General features: G+C 36.6%; 1 protein-coding gene and 3 non-coding genes across 4 annotated transcripts in view; 3 read left to right on the top strand and 1 right to left on the bottom strand.

The window, feature by feature from the left end:
- LOC101899367 (uncharacterized) overlaps positions 1 to 2,456 on the top strand; it is a 134,004-nt gene extending 131,548 nt beyond the window's left edge. Inside the window, exon 11 of the mRNA XM_059129829.1 lies at positions 470 to 2,456. Within this exon, the coding sequence (XP_058985812.1) occupies positions 470 to 1,692 (1,223 nt within the window). The 3' untranslated portion in view covers positions 1,693 to 2,456. The remainder of the gene's footprint in view (positions 1 to 469) is intronic.
- An 11,466-nt stretch (positions 2,457 to 13,922) lies between these two features.
- TRNAY-GUA (transfer RNA tyrosine (anticodon GUA)) lies at positions 13,923 to 14,017 on the top strand. The gene is made up of 2 exons: positions 13,923 to 13,959; positions 13,982 to 14,017. It is a non-coding gene; the product is annotated as a tRNA-Tyr (tRNA).
- Positions 14,018 to 14,248: 231 nt separating this feature from the next.
- Positions 14,249 to 14,344, top strand: TRNAY-GUA (transfer RNA tyrosine (anticodon GUA)). Its single transcript has 2 exons — positions 14,249 to 14,285; positions 14,309 to 14,344. It is a non-coding gene; the product is annotated as a tRNA-Tyr (tRNA).
- A 1,888-nt stretch (positions 14,345 to 16,232) lies between these two features.
- On the bottom strand, positions 16,233 to 16,330 carry TRNAY-GUA (transfer RNA tyrosine (anticodon GUA)). Its single transcript has 2 exons — positions 16,294 to 16,330; positions 16,233 to 16,268 (listed from the first exon to the last, which is right to left on the bottom strand). It is a non-coding gene; the product is annotated as a tRNA-Tyr (tRNA).
- Positions 16,331 to 17,120: the final 790 nt, after the last annotated feature.

Raw genomic sequence — 17,120 nt, 5'->3', positions numbered from 1 at the left:
GTACCTCCCCCACAAAAGGTCGAAATTTTGAATATCCATTAAGCTTAAAACGAGAAATTAACATCGGATTCCAGTTAGACTTGACACATCTGAATATTTCTATCAACACAGGATCTGTTAAAAAAAAACGGTAGAGATCGGACCATTCCTGCTGCTACCTCCCCCACAAAGGGTCAAAGTTTTGAACAACCAAAACGTTTATAAAATCCGAAATAAACATCAGGTTCTTTTTATATTTCATACATCCCATTATTTCCACTAACAAAAGATCCGTTGTGAAGATGGGATATATCGTTCAACTCCTTCTGGCACCTCCCCCTTTTGAATATCCACAAAATTGACATATTCAAGACTTGGTACATCCCAAAATTTCCATTAACACAACTCAGTCCAGTCTATTAAGTTATTTCAAATCTCTAAATATTTGCCTCACAAAAAAATCTTCATTTCTCCCTTTCCTCTCTTTCAGATAACATCCATTTAATGCCATCGTCAGCACTGCGAAACAATGGACGTCGCGCATCGATGTATGTTGAACCCAATCATATGAGACGTCTTAACTCGAATTTGTCACTTCACGCCCTGTACACACCCCTGCCTGTTCCGAAACCCTTGTATGACTTTGAAGGCTCCCATGGCGTTGGAGCGAATAGCGATTATGCAGCCACCGCATTTCCTTTGCCGCCACATGGCAGTGCAACGGCACATCATTATATGACTCGTGATGTCTATGGTGGGTCACAGAATCGTTTGCACCACCACCACGCCGACTATCAGCAGCAGCAACAACAACAACAAATGATGTATCAAAGCCGTACCACATTGCCGAGGGCATTGGTGAAACGAAGTACCGATTCGCAGGACAGTATAGCCTCAGCGTTAAGTACTAGTCAATTGCACAATATTTACAGTTCCAGCCAGCAACGGTTAACGAATCTTATGATGCAACATCAACAACAACAGTTGCAGCAGCAACAACAACAGCATCAATTGCAACAGTTGCAGCCACAGAATCGTTATTTAAGCCTTTCTCGCGAGCAGGATGTCTATAGTTCCAGATATGGCCTACACAAGTCAAATGAAGAGCTAAATGGACACTTTGTTCAACAGCAGCACCAGCAGCAGGCCATGTTTTTGCAGCCACCTCATCAAATACAGTATGCCCAGCAACAACAACAGCAACATCCTCATATGAGCTCTTCTTTAAAACAACAACAGCCAGTGGTCCAGTGGCCAAGTGCCATACCTTCATCACCCTCCAACTTTCGCCTGTACGGAGTTGGGGCACCACCCACAGCGACTGTTGTTTCCTCTCAGAATTCCAATCATGCCATATTAACACGCTCCCAAAGCGGAGGTGGTAATGGCACAGCTGGCGGTCATGGTCCCTCAAAATTCCAAAGAGCTTACGCCTTCGATGAACAACGCCGACCAAGTGTCATGGTTGGTGGTGATGCATTCGATTTGGATGAAATTGAAAGAGAAAGGCGACGCTCGCATGCCAGCCTATTTGCGGGAATGGGAATTGTCAACGGTAGTCCAACTGTTAAAACAAGCGGCTCCGGTGCTGGTACAGGATCTACGCTAGTTGCAGCTGTACAAAGTGGACATGTAAAGCCCGGTGGTGGTGGCAGCAGCACCAGTACGGGGCATCGTGACCATTATGATATGATTAATGGTACAGCTGTTTAGAGACCAAAGAAGAGAGGGAGGTCTTCCTCAAGGTTTCCCAAACAAAGAGCAGAATATTGCATTTAGAGGACCTTCTATTGGTACTTCAACAAAGTTTTTGATAAAACCCCTAAAACTTAGAATTGGCTTTAACATCTCCCCGCCTACCCTCCCCCATTCAAAGTAAAGCAAAAAAAAAATATTGTACACTGCCATTAGATTTAGATTGAATATCCTTGAAAACATACATATATGTATGCCGTTGGAGGAACAGGACAAAAGCCAAGCACCAATTTGAAGATATTTTATTTCACCGCTTCATTTCATATTAAAAATTGTGGTTTTGTTCGGTATTTCCATGGTAACAAATGAAATCATCAAAGCTGATATTTTGAAGTTACGCTCATCAGAAATTGTATCCCTTTCAGCCGCTACATCCCTCCAACCACAGCAGCGAATGAATTTATCTAGTATTCATAAAAAAGGATGGGTTGACCAGATGCATGGACTTTTTTGTTGTGAATATTAAGGTGGTTCTTAGTCACTGTAATGGAATGGTTTCAGATCTAAGTTTAACGGTCGTGTGATGTGATGCAATGATTTCACTCGCTCATTTGCATGACTTTCAAGGAAGTTGCGATTATTTCATATTTTTCAAGAAGATTGGTGGAGACATGTCAAATGCCCGATAAACGTGCCATAATACCGTTTGCATAAAAATGAAGGGGTGAGAAAAAACCTGCAAAAAAGTCAAACGCCATAATTTTTAAATTGATTTTTAAATTTTATTGAATGAAAACAAAAAAAAAACAAAATTCGGAAATAGCATCAAATTTTAGAATAAGTTTAGATTTGTTCGAATTGCTCACCTTTGGCACGAATTATGGCCTTGAAACACCCAATGAAACCGTCACACGCTGCCCGAATGTTGCTCTGTGGTATTTTGGTCTATTCCCGGCAAAGCGCTTGCCTGAGGTGATCGAAACTTTGGTATTTTTTAGTGCCAACCTTTCTTCGGATTGGCATCCGGAAATTTTGGTGACCATTGTGCGCTGGAAATAAGGCGATGAACCTAATTTTGTAACCATTCTTGGGTGGCGCGTGCTGAGTCCTGTTGGAATGCCCAAGGTCTGAGGCCAAAATGTTTGCGTGTCCAAGGCTTTAAAGCACCCTCCAGAATATTTTCGCGATAATATTCGGCATTTATTCAGATGCCACGGTCGATTAATACGAGCGGAGGGCGGAGAGCGACCATCGGCTGTTATGGCGCCCCACATCAACACCATGACCGGCTCTTGAGTTCTGGTGGTGCCGAAGGTGCACATTTTCAGCTGATCTCTTTGGCAAGTAAACACGGTCATTTTGTTGGCTTACAAGCTGCTGGACAACTACGGTTTTCTCATCGGAGAAAACTAAATTCGGCAGTTCACCACTTTCGGCCAAGCGAAGCAACTCTTCGACTCTTTTGAGTCTATTTTCTTTCCGTTGCGGTGTAAGTTCTTGTATTTTTTGGAATTTCAATGGCTTTATCTCGAGCTCATTTTTCAATATTTTCCGAATGGAATATTGCGATGTGTTCAGCTCACGAGCCATTTTTCGGCCACTGTGATGCGGGTGCGATCAAGTCGCTTCTTTGCTTTTCGTACCATTTCTGCTGATGTAGCTGTTTTCTTCCGTCCAGTTCCTTGACCTCGGGATAAGCTACCGGTATCACGGTAACGAGCGATGATACGAGACACAAATGATTCATTCACATTTAAATGCCATTTGTGGTTTTCTAGCCAAATATAAAGAATTCCATCACGAATAATTTTTTTCTGGAAAATTCGCTTCTAAACAATATAATGAGCTGTCACTGGAATAATTTTAGTTGCTTAAAAATGACAGCAGTCTGAAGTTGGTTGCAATTTTTTCATCTCACCCTTTAGATATATGAAAGGACATTACTGAGGGTATACATCTGTCGGCAAAACCGACTGATACTGATACTTGTTAATTTGATGGATTTGAAGTATAAAGTTTCAAAAATCTCGCCGTGTCCCGCCCCTAGGTGTAAAGAGTTACATCCATACTACATTATTAAGTTCCAGCGCCTAATGTCGTACCGTTTGGTAAATTTGGGTGATTAGCTCACCCAATGTATATACCTTTTACTGTTGTTGGTGCTCTTAAAGCAGGCTTCTTTTAACCAAGTGGAACATTTCTATTCCGATTCCTCAATAATAATGCTATACTATTTGGTAGTTCTTGGTACTTTTCGCATCCTCAAAGTGGGAATTTCCAAATATCCCTCTACCTCAACACTGTTCTTCTTTGCAAAAATTTGTAAGTTCTTGGTCTCACTTATTGCTCAGTAACATCGTTTTACCATTTTGTACCTTTAATCCGTAACCTTCATAATAACAATGCTACGAAAATATTGCCTCTGTTGACCGAGTGTGGCCCTTACACAAACATTTTAGGTCTACATCTTATCAATAACAATTCTGTATCATTTTGCAATTTTTTGCACCATTCGCCATTGGTACGAAGTTTCAAAAATCGCGGCTAATTTTACTTCTCTATATCTAAAATGTCCTTCATGCAAGAGTTCATTGGTCTACCTATTGCCTATAGCTCACTAACAATGTCTTACAATTTTAGTACTTTTGATACGTTTAAAGTACGAATTTTTAAAAATTCCACCTCATATAACCCTATGCAGCAAATGTGACTCTAATCATAAATTGCAGTTTTCCAATACTTCTTAAATGCTCAATAAAAATATTATACAAGGTTGCCCATATTCGACGGACCCATGTTTTTTTTAAAAAATCAAAGAAAAAAATAAAAATTTGGCGGTTAGCAATGTTAATCATTTAATTTGTTCCAAGTAGATTTGTTTATATCAATTTTTGAATATTTGAATATGATATCTCTTAAATGGCCGCCTCTGGCGTTGATGACGTATTGTGCTGCATTTTCCATCGTTTTGCCAGCATTTCGGCCGGAATAGCGGCTATTTCTTCACGAATGTTGTCCTTGAGCTCTTCTACGGTCCTTGGCTTGTTAACTAAAACCTTTGACTTCAAATATCCCCACAAGAAGAAGTCAGGCGACGTCAAATCGGGCGAACGCGGCTTGTCCGCAGGCAACATTCTTTGCGTCAATTGAATTTTGTACGGGAACAAATGCAAATCAATGCGAATAATCCGTTGTAAAGTGGACCGAGCCATGCCCAACTGCTGAGAACGGCCTTGGTCGACTTTTATATGGCCTCTTCGGATTAGAAAGAGCATTACCAGTCGAAAATTTTTCGTATAAACGTTTAATGGTGTTCTTAGAAGGCGCACTTCTCACATTTTTTAATGTTTTAAAAGCACGTTGAGTTTTCACAATTGACTTCTTCTGTTGAATGTAAATTTCAACTATTTCAGAGAGCTCGCGTGGCGTGTATTGGTTCATGGTAAAAATCTGCTTGGACTGACGCTTTAAACGCGGTATGTCATTAAGCGATGTGACATCTCTGTCAAAAGTTATGGCGTTGCCAGATGGGTCCGTCGAATATGGGAAACCCTGTACCTTTTAATATTTTTCGTGGCTATAAAATACAAATTTCGAATACAAAGAAATTCCGCTTTATCTCACCCTGAACATCCATTGTGATCTTCATGCAAAATTTCAAAGTCCAAGCCCTTAGTTAACACTCATTAATAATGCCGAACTCTTTCTGTTTGGAACTTTTCTTACCCTCCAAAAATCCCTCCTTATCTTCGAACAGCAGTTGATTAATAACAGTGCCGTACTATTTAAATGCGAATATTCAAAAATCCCGCCTTATATCAACCCTTCACGCCATCAGTAAACTCCAGCCTATTTTTCTAAGCCAAGCCCTAGGTCGAGAGATTTTTTATAAAAAGATTTACAATATTTATATTCCTAAATATTTCCAATAAATTTTAGTACCACCCTAATATCCAAATAGTTGTTGAGCATCCACCGTTCCCAGATATCCTTTTTAATTGTTATTGAATGATTGTTGTATCTATCCCGCAAAGGCCTGGCTACAATCGCATATACCACCAATATTTGTGTGTGTTTGTGTTGCTATTTTTTTGTTGTTTCTGTTCGTTTTCAATATTTGGCCGAGTACTCGGTTGGATTTTTTATTTCTTTATACGTTTGTTCGTTTGTTTTTATTATAAACGAATAAAAAACGCTTGGTGAAAATCCAAAACCCTAAAAACCACATATCGAAAAATCAATTTTGGCGGTTTTTTTCCGTTCCACCGGAAAGCGTAAATTTTTATTTAATTTTTGCTTTGATTCGTTACGGTTCGTTGTTTTTATGAATCAAACAATCCCAACAAGGCTGTTTTATTTCACCAAAAGCAAAACCAAAAAAGAAAAAATGGAGAAAAACCTAACATAGCAATTGCCAAAGTTAACTTTAAGAACTGATATCTTTAGAATGTGAAACAAAAAGCAGAAACTAAAAGAAAATTTAGTATTTAAGTGCAAAAGGTAACTATTGAAATCGTAAAAGAAGAGCAAAAAACACATTACACTATTAAACGTTAGAATAAACAAAAATCCTGTTTGTAGTCAATTTAGTTAAAGCAAAAATATAAATAAATATAAAAATAAAATAAAATAAATGTTTGAAAAAGAAAAATGAAATAAATGCAAAAAATGTATTAAAATTTCAAAATGTGGGTAAGTATCAGGTCATGTGTCACCGCCGTCAGTATTGTGGAAGATAAAAAAGTAAAGTGAAAATGAAAGAGTGTAAATTATTTCAGGAAATATTTACAACTGAGAAGAATAATTCCATCCAAATTCTGCACCGATCTTAATCAAATTTTGGCAGAGGTATTTCTGGGCTGTATCTGATATCTGATAACAAATATCATTGTTGTGGAGTGCATATTACGATTGTGAGGGACTTAAACACCAATCGGATAAAGCATATTTATGGGAACTATAGCTATATCTGAACTAATTTTGATGTACTTGCTTCTAGACTGAATTTGGTCGGATGGTGCCGAAATTCAGGTCATTTGGACTGATATTGGCCACTAAAAGCACAATTTACCCGAAATCGGAAGAAGATATATATGGGAGCTATATCTAAATTTAAACCTTCTTACCAACTTTGGTCTGAATTTTCGAGAAAAAAAGTTATTCGGGATGGAATTCAAGCGTGATAGTGTGATTTCTTTATATTTGGCTGGAAAACCAATCGTTAGAGCAATCCAGCATTTAAATGTGAATAAATCTTTTGTGTCTCGTACCATCGCTCGTTACCGTAGCGTAGCCCGATGTCAAGGAAGTGGACGGCATCACCAGCAGAAATGGTTCGAAAAGTAAAGAAACTTGATAGAAACCCGCGTCGCAGCGGCCGAAAAATGGCTCGTGAGCTGAACATATCCCAATATTCCATTCGGCAAATATTGAAAAATGAGCTCGGGGTAAAGCCATTAAAATTCCAAAGAGTGCAAGAACTTACACCGCAACAGAAAGTAAATAGACTCGAAAGAGGTAAATAGTTGCTTCGCTTAGCGGAAAGTGGTGAACTACCGAATTTGGTTTTCTCCGATGAGAAAATATTCGTTGTCCAGCAGTTTGTAAACAAACAAACTAATCGTGGTTACTTTCCAAAGAGGTCAGCTGAAAATGTGCACATTCTGTTGGCCACCAGAACTCAAGCGCCGGCCATGGTGATGGTGTGGTCCGCCATAACAGCCAATGGTCGCTCTTCGCTCGTATTAATCGAATAAATGCCGAATATTATCGCGAAAATATTCTGGAGGATGTATTAAAGCCTTGGGCACGCAAACATTTTGGCCGCAGACCTTCGAAATTCCAACAGGACTCAGCACCATCGCACTCAGCATGCGCCACCCAAGAATGGTTACAAAATGAGGTTCCTCGCTTCATTTTCAACGCACAATGGCCACCAAATCTCCGGATACCAATTCATTGGACTATTGAGTCCCGAGTATTTTGGAAAGCAAGGTTGGCTCTAAAAGATACCATAGTGTTGATCACCTCAAGCAAGCGCTACGCCGGGAATGGGCCAAAATACTGCAGAGCAACATTCGGGCAACGTGTGACGGTCTCCGAAATTTTTTGCTTCCGTTCAAAAAAATTTAAAAAGAAAAATTAAAAATTATGGCTTTTGGCGTTTCGTTGGGCCTAACAAATATAATTTGGAACATATCAACTCAATCGGATAATAAATGCGACCTTCATTTTGTTCACAAAAATATATGGACAGACGGACTGACATACATAAATCGACTCAGAAAAAGATTCTATGAAGATTCTCAAAAGTAACTTGGGGTCTATCTCGCTTCTTTCTTCATATTACAAACAAATGCACAACGACTCAATATTTATTCAATAATTCATGCTTTAAAAAGTGATCACAAATAATAGCTAAAAACGCCGAAATATCAATATTTAAGGAGTTATGGCCATTTCAAAATATTCAATAATTCATGCTTTAAAAAGTGATCACAAATAATAGCTAAAAACGCCGAAAACTCAATATTTAAGGAGTTATGGTCATTTTAAAATATTCAATAATTCATGCTTTAAAAAGTGATCACAAATAATAGCTATAAACGCCAAAAACTCAATATTTAAGGAGTTATGGCCATTTTAAAATATTCAATAATTCATGCTTTAAAAAGTGATCACAAATAATAGCTAAAAACGCCGAAAACTCAGTATTTAAGGAGTTATGGCCATTTTAAAATATTCAATAATTCATGCTTTAAAAAGTGATCACAAATAATAGCTAAAAACGCCGAAAACTCAGTATTTAAGGAGTTATGGCCATTTTAAAATATTCAATAATTCATGCTTTAAAAAGTGATCACAAATAATAGCTAAAAACGCCGAAATCTCAATATTTAAGGAGTTATGGCCATTTTAAAATATTCAATAATTCATGCTTTAAAAAGTGATCACAAATAATAGCTAAAAACGCCGAAAACTCAATATTTAAGGAGTTATGGCCATTTTAAAATCTTCAATAATTCATGCTTTAAAAAGTGATCACAAATAATAGCTAAAACCGCCGAAAAATCAATATTTAAGGAGTTATGCCCATTTTAAAATATTCAATAATTCATGCTTTAAAGAGTGATCACAAATAATAGCTAAAAACGCCGAAAACTTAATATTTAAGGAGTTATGGCCATTTTAAAATATTCAATAATTCATGCTTTATAAAGTGATCACAAATTATAGCTAAATACGCCGAAAACTGAATATGGCCATTTTAAAATCTATATATATAAATGAAAGTTGTGTTAGTTACTACGCTTATAACTTAAGAACCGCTGAACTGATTTTAATGATTCATACAAATTCGGAATTGTCTCTTTTCCGAAAAGGATAATATCCAAAAAAATCGCGTAAAAATGTGATATGTTAACATTTTCATTTTGACTTTTGAAATGTACAATAGTAATGTTTTATTTTGCATGATTTTTTCCATTTTGACTTACTTTTTTCGAATATTAATACCAATTTATTTAATTGACTTGATTTCTTGAGAACTGAAATTGATGGCGGGTTACATGGAAGTGTAGTACCGAATTATGTATTGGCGAAACGGAATAGATGATACCGAAATAATTTAATGCGGTCACACCAAAGTTAAAAGATAATTACTTTTTCAAAATCGTTAAAAAGTCACGAAAAAAAAGATCTCATTGCAACAATTCTCAAAACGGGAAAATATCGAAATAAAATTCCAATGCAATTGAATTTTAAAATAAAAGTACATTCTATTAACAAACTTTTTTAAGGATCTTTAAACAGTTGCTGTAAAAAATTAGCGAACAAGTTGAAGATATTTTCAATTTGTTATTCTTCTTTTGTCAATTTTTTTCAATTTGTAATATCGTATTGAATTCAGTAGATTTTTTGTGAACAAAATAAAGAATAATTTTTCACAATATATAATTTTTCACTAAAAAAATGAAATAAGTGCGAAATACGATGGTAACTGACATCTACCTTTCAACTCCAGGGCCTACATCGTGATTCAGCTGGAAGATGCGCAGACATTTAATCAAACAAAAATGACCGAAAAAGACTAATGGGGCTTATTTCAAAGTGTGACCCTACTTCTTTCATGTGACAATAATCCGTCCAATGAGAGCTCAAAATGCAAAAATTTTTGGGAGTACAATCAGTAAAATACCAAATATAAAGGGTGCAAAATAGTAGAGCGAATGGGACTTTTAGTAAGAAAAGGATTTCTATTCTTCCAAAAATTCTTCCTGAACATTTAAGATACATAGAAATTTATTCATGTAAAGTCCCTACATTCCACTTTCACATCTAATGTGTGGTCAGAAAAGAAAAATTTATATTCTATTAAATTTGTAACCCCCAAGAGAATATTGGTTGGGAACGTAGATTTGGGATATACATCTATATGAAATAAATTGTGAAAACATGAACAAATTACAAATATAAGAAAGTAGCACGGGACCGAATATTTGTTGAATCGTCATTGAATTATACTATGATGAAAAATATGGACTAAATGGGGTCTCCAATTTACAATTTAAATGACAAAATAAATTAGTTCCCATATTACGGTAATGGGTGTGAAATAGTAATTATATTTGACTATTCTGAAATCAGTCTGACCTCAATTATGAGGTGGATAAAACTATTTTTACTTATTTAAATCACGTGATTTTTTTCAGTTTGACATGCTATGTTGTTCTGCTATATTTTCGATTTGGCCTCTATTTGTCATCGATGTTTCGCATTTTACCTTATTTCAAAGGATTCGGCTAAAAATGTGTATTTGGGGGTGAAAATCTTACACAAAAATTTCAACATATCTACAAATTTTAGAATTTTCTCCATGTAATAGTACCGCCTCAAGTCCACCTTTTGGCGGACAAACAGACCGACATGGTTAGGGGGACTTATGAGGACTCTAATGCACAATCTGAGGTGCTAATGGGTTTAAAAAAGTAATTAACTTTGGCTATTCTTAAATCTATTAGCCCTCAATTATGAGGTGCACAAAGTACAGTAAATTCCAAATTACTGCTCATTTGACTAAAAATTAAAAACTAATCGACCAGTACGTGAACATTTATAACATTCATATCTTTGAATAACTATGCTTTGACAAATATGCATAATAGACAAAAACTACGGGCCGGCAACGCGGACCGGGCCAGCTAGTATTCAATAATTCATGCTTTAAAAAGTGATCACAAATAATAGCTAAAAACGCCGAAAACAAAATATTTAAGGAGTTATGGTCATTTTAAAATATTCAAAGATGCATGCCTATATAAATTGACGTTTATACTGAATTTCTAAGTTGAATTGCAAATAATTTGATTATTGTCAAGCTTTGCCTTTATATGACATTTTGTAAAGCACCTAGAATTGACTGCAGCGCTCCTATTATGGATTGCAAGTAATTTGATTGATTTAACTTGAAGACTTTTTTCGCCACCATTTTCAATAAAAACGATCATCCATAATCTCATTTGTTTTCACAAGAAATCATACAATTCTGACGTTGTTCATTTTCTTGTTTGCTTTCTTTCATTCGTTTTTTTTTCACAGCTCTGCACAAATCTATTTATGACAATAAGAAAAGAAAACTGGTGTTAAATAGCGCGAAAAAGATTATGTCCTCCAGCGGGGAGACATTCATGCAGCGTCGAGAGACATCCATCCTCGGTATCGTTAAATTGGAGAGCGAAATGTGTTTATTTCCATCATTTACCACCAATTCCACCCTCTTTCCACATTGTCCTCCGACATTGACTATCATTATCATATTTTTAAGCGATTTCATACTTTTTTCGTTAGTTTCTTTATTTTGCTCCTTCACATGGAAGGGATGCTCCAGAGACAGAGGGGGAGAGGGAGAGCTGGAAAAGACAGTAACATGAACACTTACTCCGGGATAAGCCATGTTTATGCGTTTGTAGCTGTTCAAGTGAATGCAAACGAAATTTATTTAACTTTAAACATTACTTTTTCTTTCATTTCCTGTTCCAGTTATTTATTACACAATGACGAAGGAAAAATGGCAAGAGAACACGCTGCACAAATCGTGTTTCTAGCACGTGCTACAACTGTCTTCCATTGGAGCATTGAAAATCTTTTGAAAATTGTTCTACTTTCACTGATAGTCTAGATAATTTGTAATATTGGCGGTGATTTGACTTGTGTGGGTGGATGACGGGTGGGGAAAGTCAACATTTTACGTGAGTCTATATGGAATACAGTTAAACGACACCAGACTGTGTAGGGTGTGCATGGAGTGCAATGAGGGTCGGGTAATTAGTTCTTCCCTACACCATTCGTATGGGCAGTAAAAAGGGATTTAACTTCTTCTTCACTTCACTTCTTCTGGTATCTTCACCTTCATCTTCACCATCTTCATTTTGAATAATTATAACTTTTATACATGCGAACAAGTCAGCGTCTTCATCAATCATCGTGTATCTGAATATCTTAATTTACAAAAGACCTCATGTAAATGTAGGATATGTCGGTTCATTCTTTCTGGTAACTCAAACACCAAAGTTCAGTATTTTCACAGATCTAATGTAAATTGAAGGAAGCAGTCGATATAGTCTAAACCTGATATGCCGAAACGCTTTATCAGCTTAGATTGGATGCAAAATGCACTATTTCAGGGTGAGATAAAAAACTGCAAATGAGTAAAAGCCACAAATGTCAAATTTTAGAACAAGTTTAGATTTGTTCGAATTGGTCACCTTTGGCACGTATTATGGCCTTTAAATGGCTAATGAAAACGTCACACGCTGTCCGAACATTGCTCTGCGGTATTTTGGCCCATTCCCGGCGAAGCGCTTGCTTGAGGTGATCGACTCTTTGGTATTTTCTAGTGCCTACCTTGCTTTCCAAAATACTCCAGACACAATAGTCCAACGGATTGGTATCACTTTCGGCCAAGCGAAGCTACTCTTTAGCTCTATTTTCTTTCTGTTGCGGTGTAAGTTCTTGCACTTTTCGGAATTTCAATGGCTTTACCCCGAGCTCATTTTTCAATATTTGCCGAATGCTCAGGAGCCGTCGGCCACTGTGACGCGGGCTTCGATCAAGTCGCTTCTTTATTTTTCGAACCATTTCTGCTAATGTTGCTGTTTTCTGACGTCCACTTTCTTGACGTCGGTACCAGTACAAACATTTATTCACAAATGCTGGAGTGCCACTTGTGGTTTTCCAGCCAAATACAAAGATATCACACTATCACGCTTGAATTCCATCACGAATAACTTTTTTGTGGAAAAATCTCTCCAAAATGCTTTTGTACGCTTATAAACAATATAACTAACTGTCACTGGAATAATTTTAATAGCTGTCGAACGAGTGGCTTAGAAATGACAGCAGTCTGAAGTTATTTGCAGTTTTTTTCATCTAACCCTGTATATGGTCAATATTTTGAAAAATAAATAAACGGAAATAGGATGAGGGTATACATCTGACGGAAAACCGTCTGATATTTTTTAACTTGTTAAGAAACAAAATTCCTCGGTTTTTCAGGACTTTTTAGAACTTATATTAAGGACTCCGCAATGTAAACATAGTAAGGAGGCGCTGACTAAAGGAGCATAATCGTGGGTTACAGGACTGTAAACATGACTTTACAAAATATTTTTTAAAACTTCAAAATCTCCTTAGAGTTTGTTTAAATAATATTTGACACTTCCCTTGAGAACCCTAAACCTGAAATAGATTAAATCCTTTTTTAAGGAAATATTAATATTACCCATACGTCATTTTTCAAAGGATTTTTAAAGCTTCCTTAGAGTACCCTAAACTTGGATTCTTAAGAATATTTAAGGCTTCCTCAAAGTATTCTGAAAGTTTTTTATGCTTTTTTCAAAGCTTCCCCAAAGAACTCAAAAAATGTTTTTTTTATCAATTTGTTAAAACGTCCTTAAAGGACTTTAACGGTGGATTTTTAAAAAAAAATTGAACTTCCTTGTGATTTTTTTTTAAGAAACCAAAGAATTGGAAGAATTTCCAGGCAACATTGCTTCCAGATCAGTAAATTAAGCTTCGTATTTAGCTCTTAGGTTAGCAGATTAGGCTAAAATATTGATATTTCGATTAAATCTGGGAAATGGTATTGGTTGTATTTCAAACACGGCTTGAAAAATCATCTGCTTATAGTTTACGGTGCTGAGTAGAACACTGGGGAATCATTTCGTTTCTTACGGACGAACTCGGCATAGCCTTCAATAGCTCAGTTGGTAGAGCGGTGGACTGTAGGGGTAATAATGAAATTATTGATATCCATAGGTCGCTGGTTCAAATCCGGCTCGAAGGAAACGTATCTTTTTGAACGAACCCATAGGTGCTGAAAAAAAAATCTCGCAAAGGAGCAGGGTTCACACCCGATAGGTATGTCTCTAATTTTATGTGTGCAGGTAGCAATCATATATATTTTCAAATTGATCCCCAGAGTCTGAAATATTTTATCATTTAAGGTTCTCCTTAAAATTTTAAGAACTAATAGCTGCGAGAATGTTATAAATTATATCAAATGTATTAAATAGAACCTTCGATAGCTCAGGTGGTAGAGCGGTGGACTGTAGAAAAATCAATCGAATAAATAGACATCCATAGGTCGCTGGTTCAAATCCGGCTCGAAGGAAAATACATTTTTATGGAGAATAAATAAAAAATTATCAGAATACAACAACTCCATTTTAAGTGATCTAGAGACGAGAGTTGGCTATGTGAAAACTTAAAGGTTAATTTTTATAATCCCTAAAAAACAGCGATTTGTCACTGTCAAAGGGGCCATTCGATTGGGGGCTACGGTTTACTTCTTTCACAAATACTATGAAGATGTTTTCATCTCGTCAAGATTTCAAAATATTAATTTACAGCCACTTCGGTTGGAACATTTTACCGAAATCTTAAAAATACAAAAAGTGTCAGAGTTAAGCCCTGTAAAAATAAAAAAGGAGGATATGATGAATGTATCAAATACTGTCCCTAGACCTATAGGAAATTCTGAAAATTCAATTGTGGCATACTATTTCACCATTTTGGTCGAAAAATACTTCACTATTACCTTCTAACGCGTCATTTGTTATTATATATGAGTTAAACATAGCTCCACGTAAAATCGCACGGTCCACAGGGTGAGATAAAAAAACTGCAATCAAATTCATGTCAATGCTGTCATTTCTTAGTCAGTAGTCCGACAGCTGTTAAAATTATTCCAGTGACAGCTCATTATAGTTTTTACAAGCGTACAAAAGCATTTTGGAGAGAATTTTCCAGAAAAAAAATTATTCGTGATGTAATTCAAGCGTGATAGCGTGATTCCTTTATATTTGGCTGGAAAACCACAAGTGTATATCGTTAGAGCACCCCAGCATTTAAATGTGAATAAATCTTTTGTGTCTCGTACTATCGCTCATTTCCGTGACCCGCGTACCCCGACGTTAAGGAAGTGGACGGAAGAAAACAGCAACATCAGCAGAAATGGTTCGAAAAGTAAAAAAGCGACTTGATTGAAACCCGCGTCGCAGTGGTGGAAAATGGCTCGTGAACTGAACATATCGCAATAGTCCATTCAGCAAATATTGAAAAATGAGCACGGGGTAAAGCCATTGAAATTCCAGAAATTGCAGGAACTTACACTGCAATAGAAAGAAAATAGACTCAAAAGAGCTAAAGAGTTTCTTCGCTTGGCCGAAAAGGGGAAATGTCGAATTTGGTTATCTTTGATGAGAAAACATTCGTTGTGCAGCAGTTTGTAAACAATCAAAATGATCGTGTTTACTTGCCAAAGAGGTCAGCTGAAAATGTACACCTTCGGTTGGCCACCAGACTACCACCACTCAAGCGCCGACCAACCGATTGTCGCTCTCCGCTCGTATTCATCGACGGTGACATTAGAACAAATGCCGAATATTATAGCGAAAATATTCTGGAGGGTGTGTTAAAGCGTTAGGCACGCAAACATTGTAGCCACAGACTTTGGACATTCCAACAGGACTCATCACCATCGTACTCAGCACGCGTCAACCAAGAATGGTTACAAAATGAGGTTCCTCGTTTCATTTCCAGCACACAATGGCCATCAAAATCTCCGGATACAAATCCGTTGGACTATTGTGTCTGGAGAATTTTGGAAAGCAATGCTGGCACTAAAAAATAACAAAGTGTCGATCACCTCAAGCAAGCGCTTCGCCGGAAATGGGCAAAAATACCGCAGAGCAACATTCGGGCAGCGTGTGGCGGTTTCATTGGCCGTTTGAAGGCCATAATTCGTGTCAAAGGTGACCAATTCGAACAAATCTAAACTTATTTTAAAATTTTATGCTATTTCCGACATTTTTGCTTGCCTTTAATAAAATTTGAAAAATGTAAAAATTATGGCTGTTAACTTTGTTGCAGTTGTTTTATTTCTCACCCTGTATATTTGAAAAAAACCAACTGATAATTTCTAACTTGTTTTTTTTTTTTTCTTTTTTTTTTTTTGTTTTTAAAACATTGATGCCAATATTTACATCCAAAATATCGATTCCTTCGAGCCGGATTTGAACCAGCGACCTATGGATTTCTTTTAAGTCCATTTTTTTCCAACTACAGTCCACCGCTCTACCAACTGAGCTATCGAAGGTGTGGCATAATTGCAATTGACTATTAAATTTCATTTTCAAATAATGCATTTTTAAATACTATTTCTAGCAGCAGCCAATGTACTCATTAAATCATTATCAGAATTTTGTGTATTCAAAGCTGACCCAATGACCCTTAAAAATAAAACACAAAATTGAGTCTCATTATCTATTTTGAAACATGTCTGATGAGGGTATTTTTTTGTTTCTAAATTTAAATTCATTTTCACAATAGCCATGAAAAATGTTCTTGATTTGGGTAAAAATTATATTTAAACACTGGTGTGGCTAGACTTCTTATTGAAGAGCAGGGCGAATAGATACAAACACATGGAGCGCAACATTCCTCTAAATCACGTCTTTGTGGCCACAATCACAGTTTTTTAAATAAATATTTTAAGGGTTAGTCCAAACCCTTTCCATTCCGAAAATTTAACCTGCACACAAGTATATTACTAATAAAGGTTATTAGTACCTGTCCAAAGCACATTCACACCGCACAATATTGATTTAATTTAACAGACGCTGACGACAACAACACCTTTTCCATAAATGTTACACATGTTTCAAACGACAAGGGGTACTATTGGGCGCCCATCTATGGCTCAGGCATCAACACCTTTTGTGGTCAGAGGAAAAGGTGCAGGACACAATAATGTCATCATCGGTCGGCCGTCGTCGTCTGTACATTTGTATGTATGTCAATCTAACTCAGCCGTTTATTTTATTGGTCATGTGAGTGAATGACAGCACATCTCAGCATGTGGTGGTCCTGGTCTGCTGCTGTCATTC

Source organism: Musca domestica, unplaced genomic scaffold, assembly GCF_030504385.1.
Source record: "Musca domestica strain aabys unplaced genomic scaffold, Musca_domestica.polishedcontigs.V.1.1 69, whole genome shotgun sequence".
NCBI classification, from domain to species: domain Eukaryota; kingdom Metazoa; phylum Arthropoda; class Insecta; order Diptera; family Muscidae; genus Musca; species Musca domestica.
This window is presented reverse-complemented; position numbering and strand designations above follow the sequence as displayed.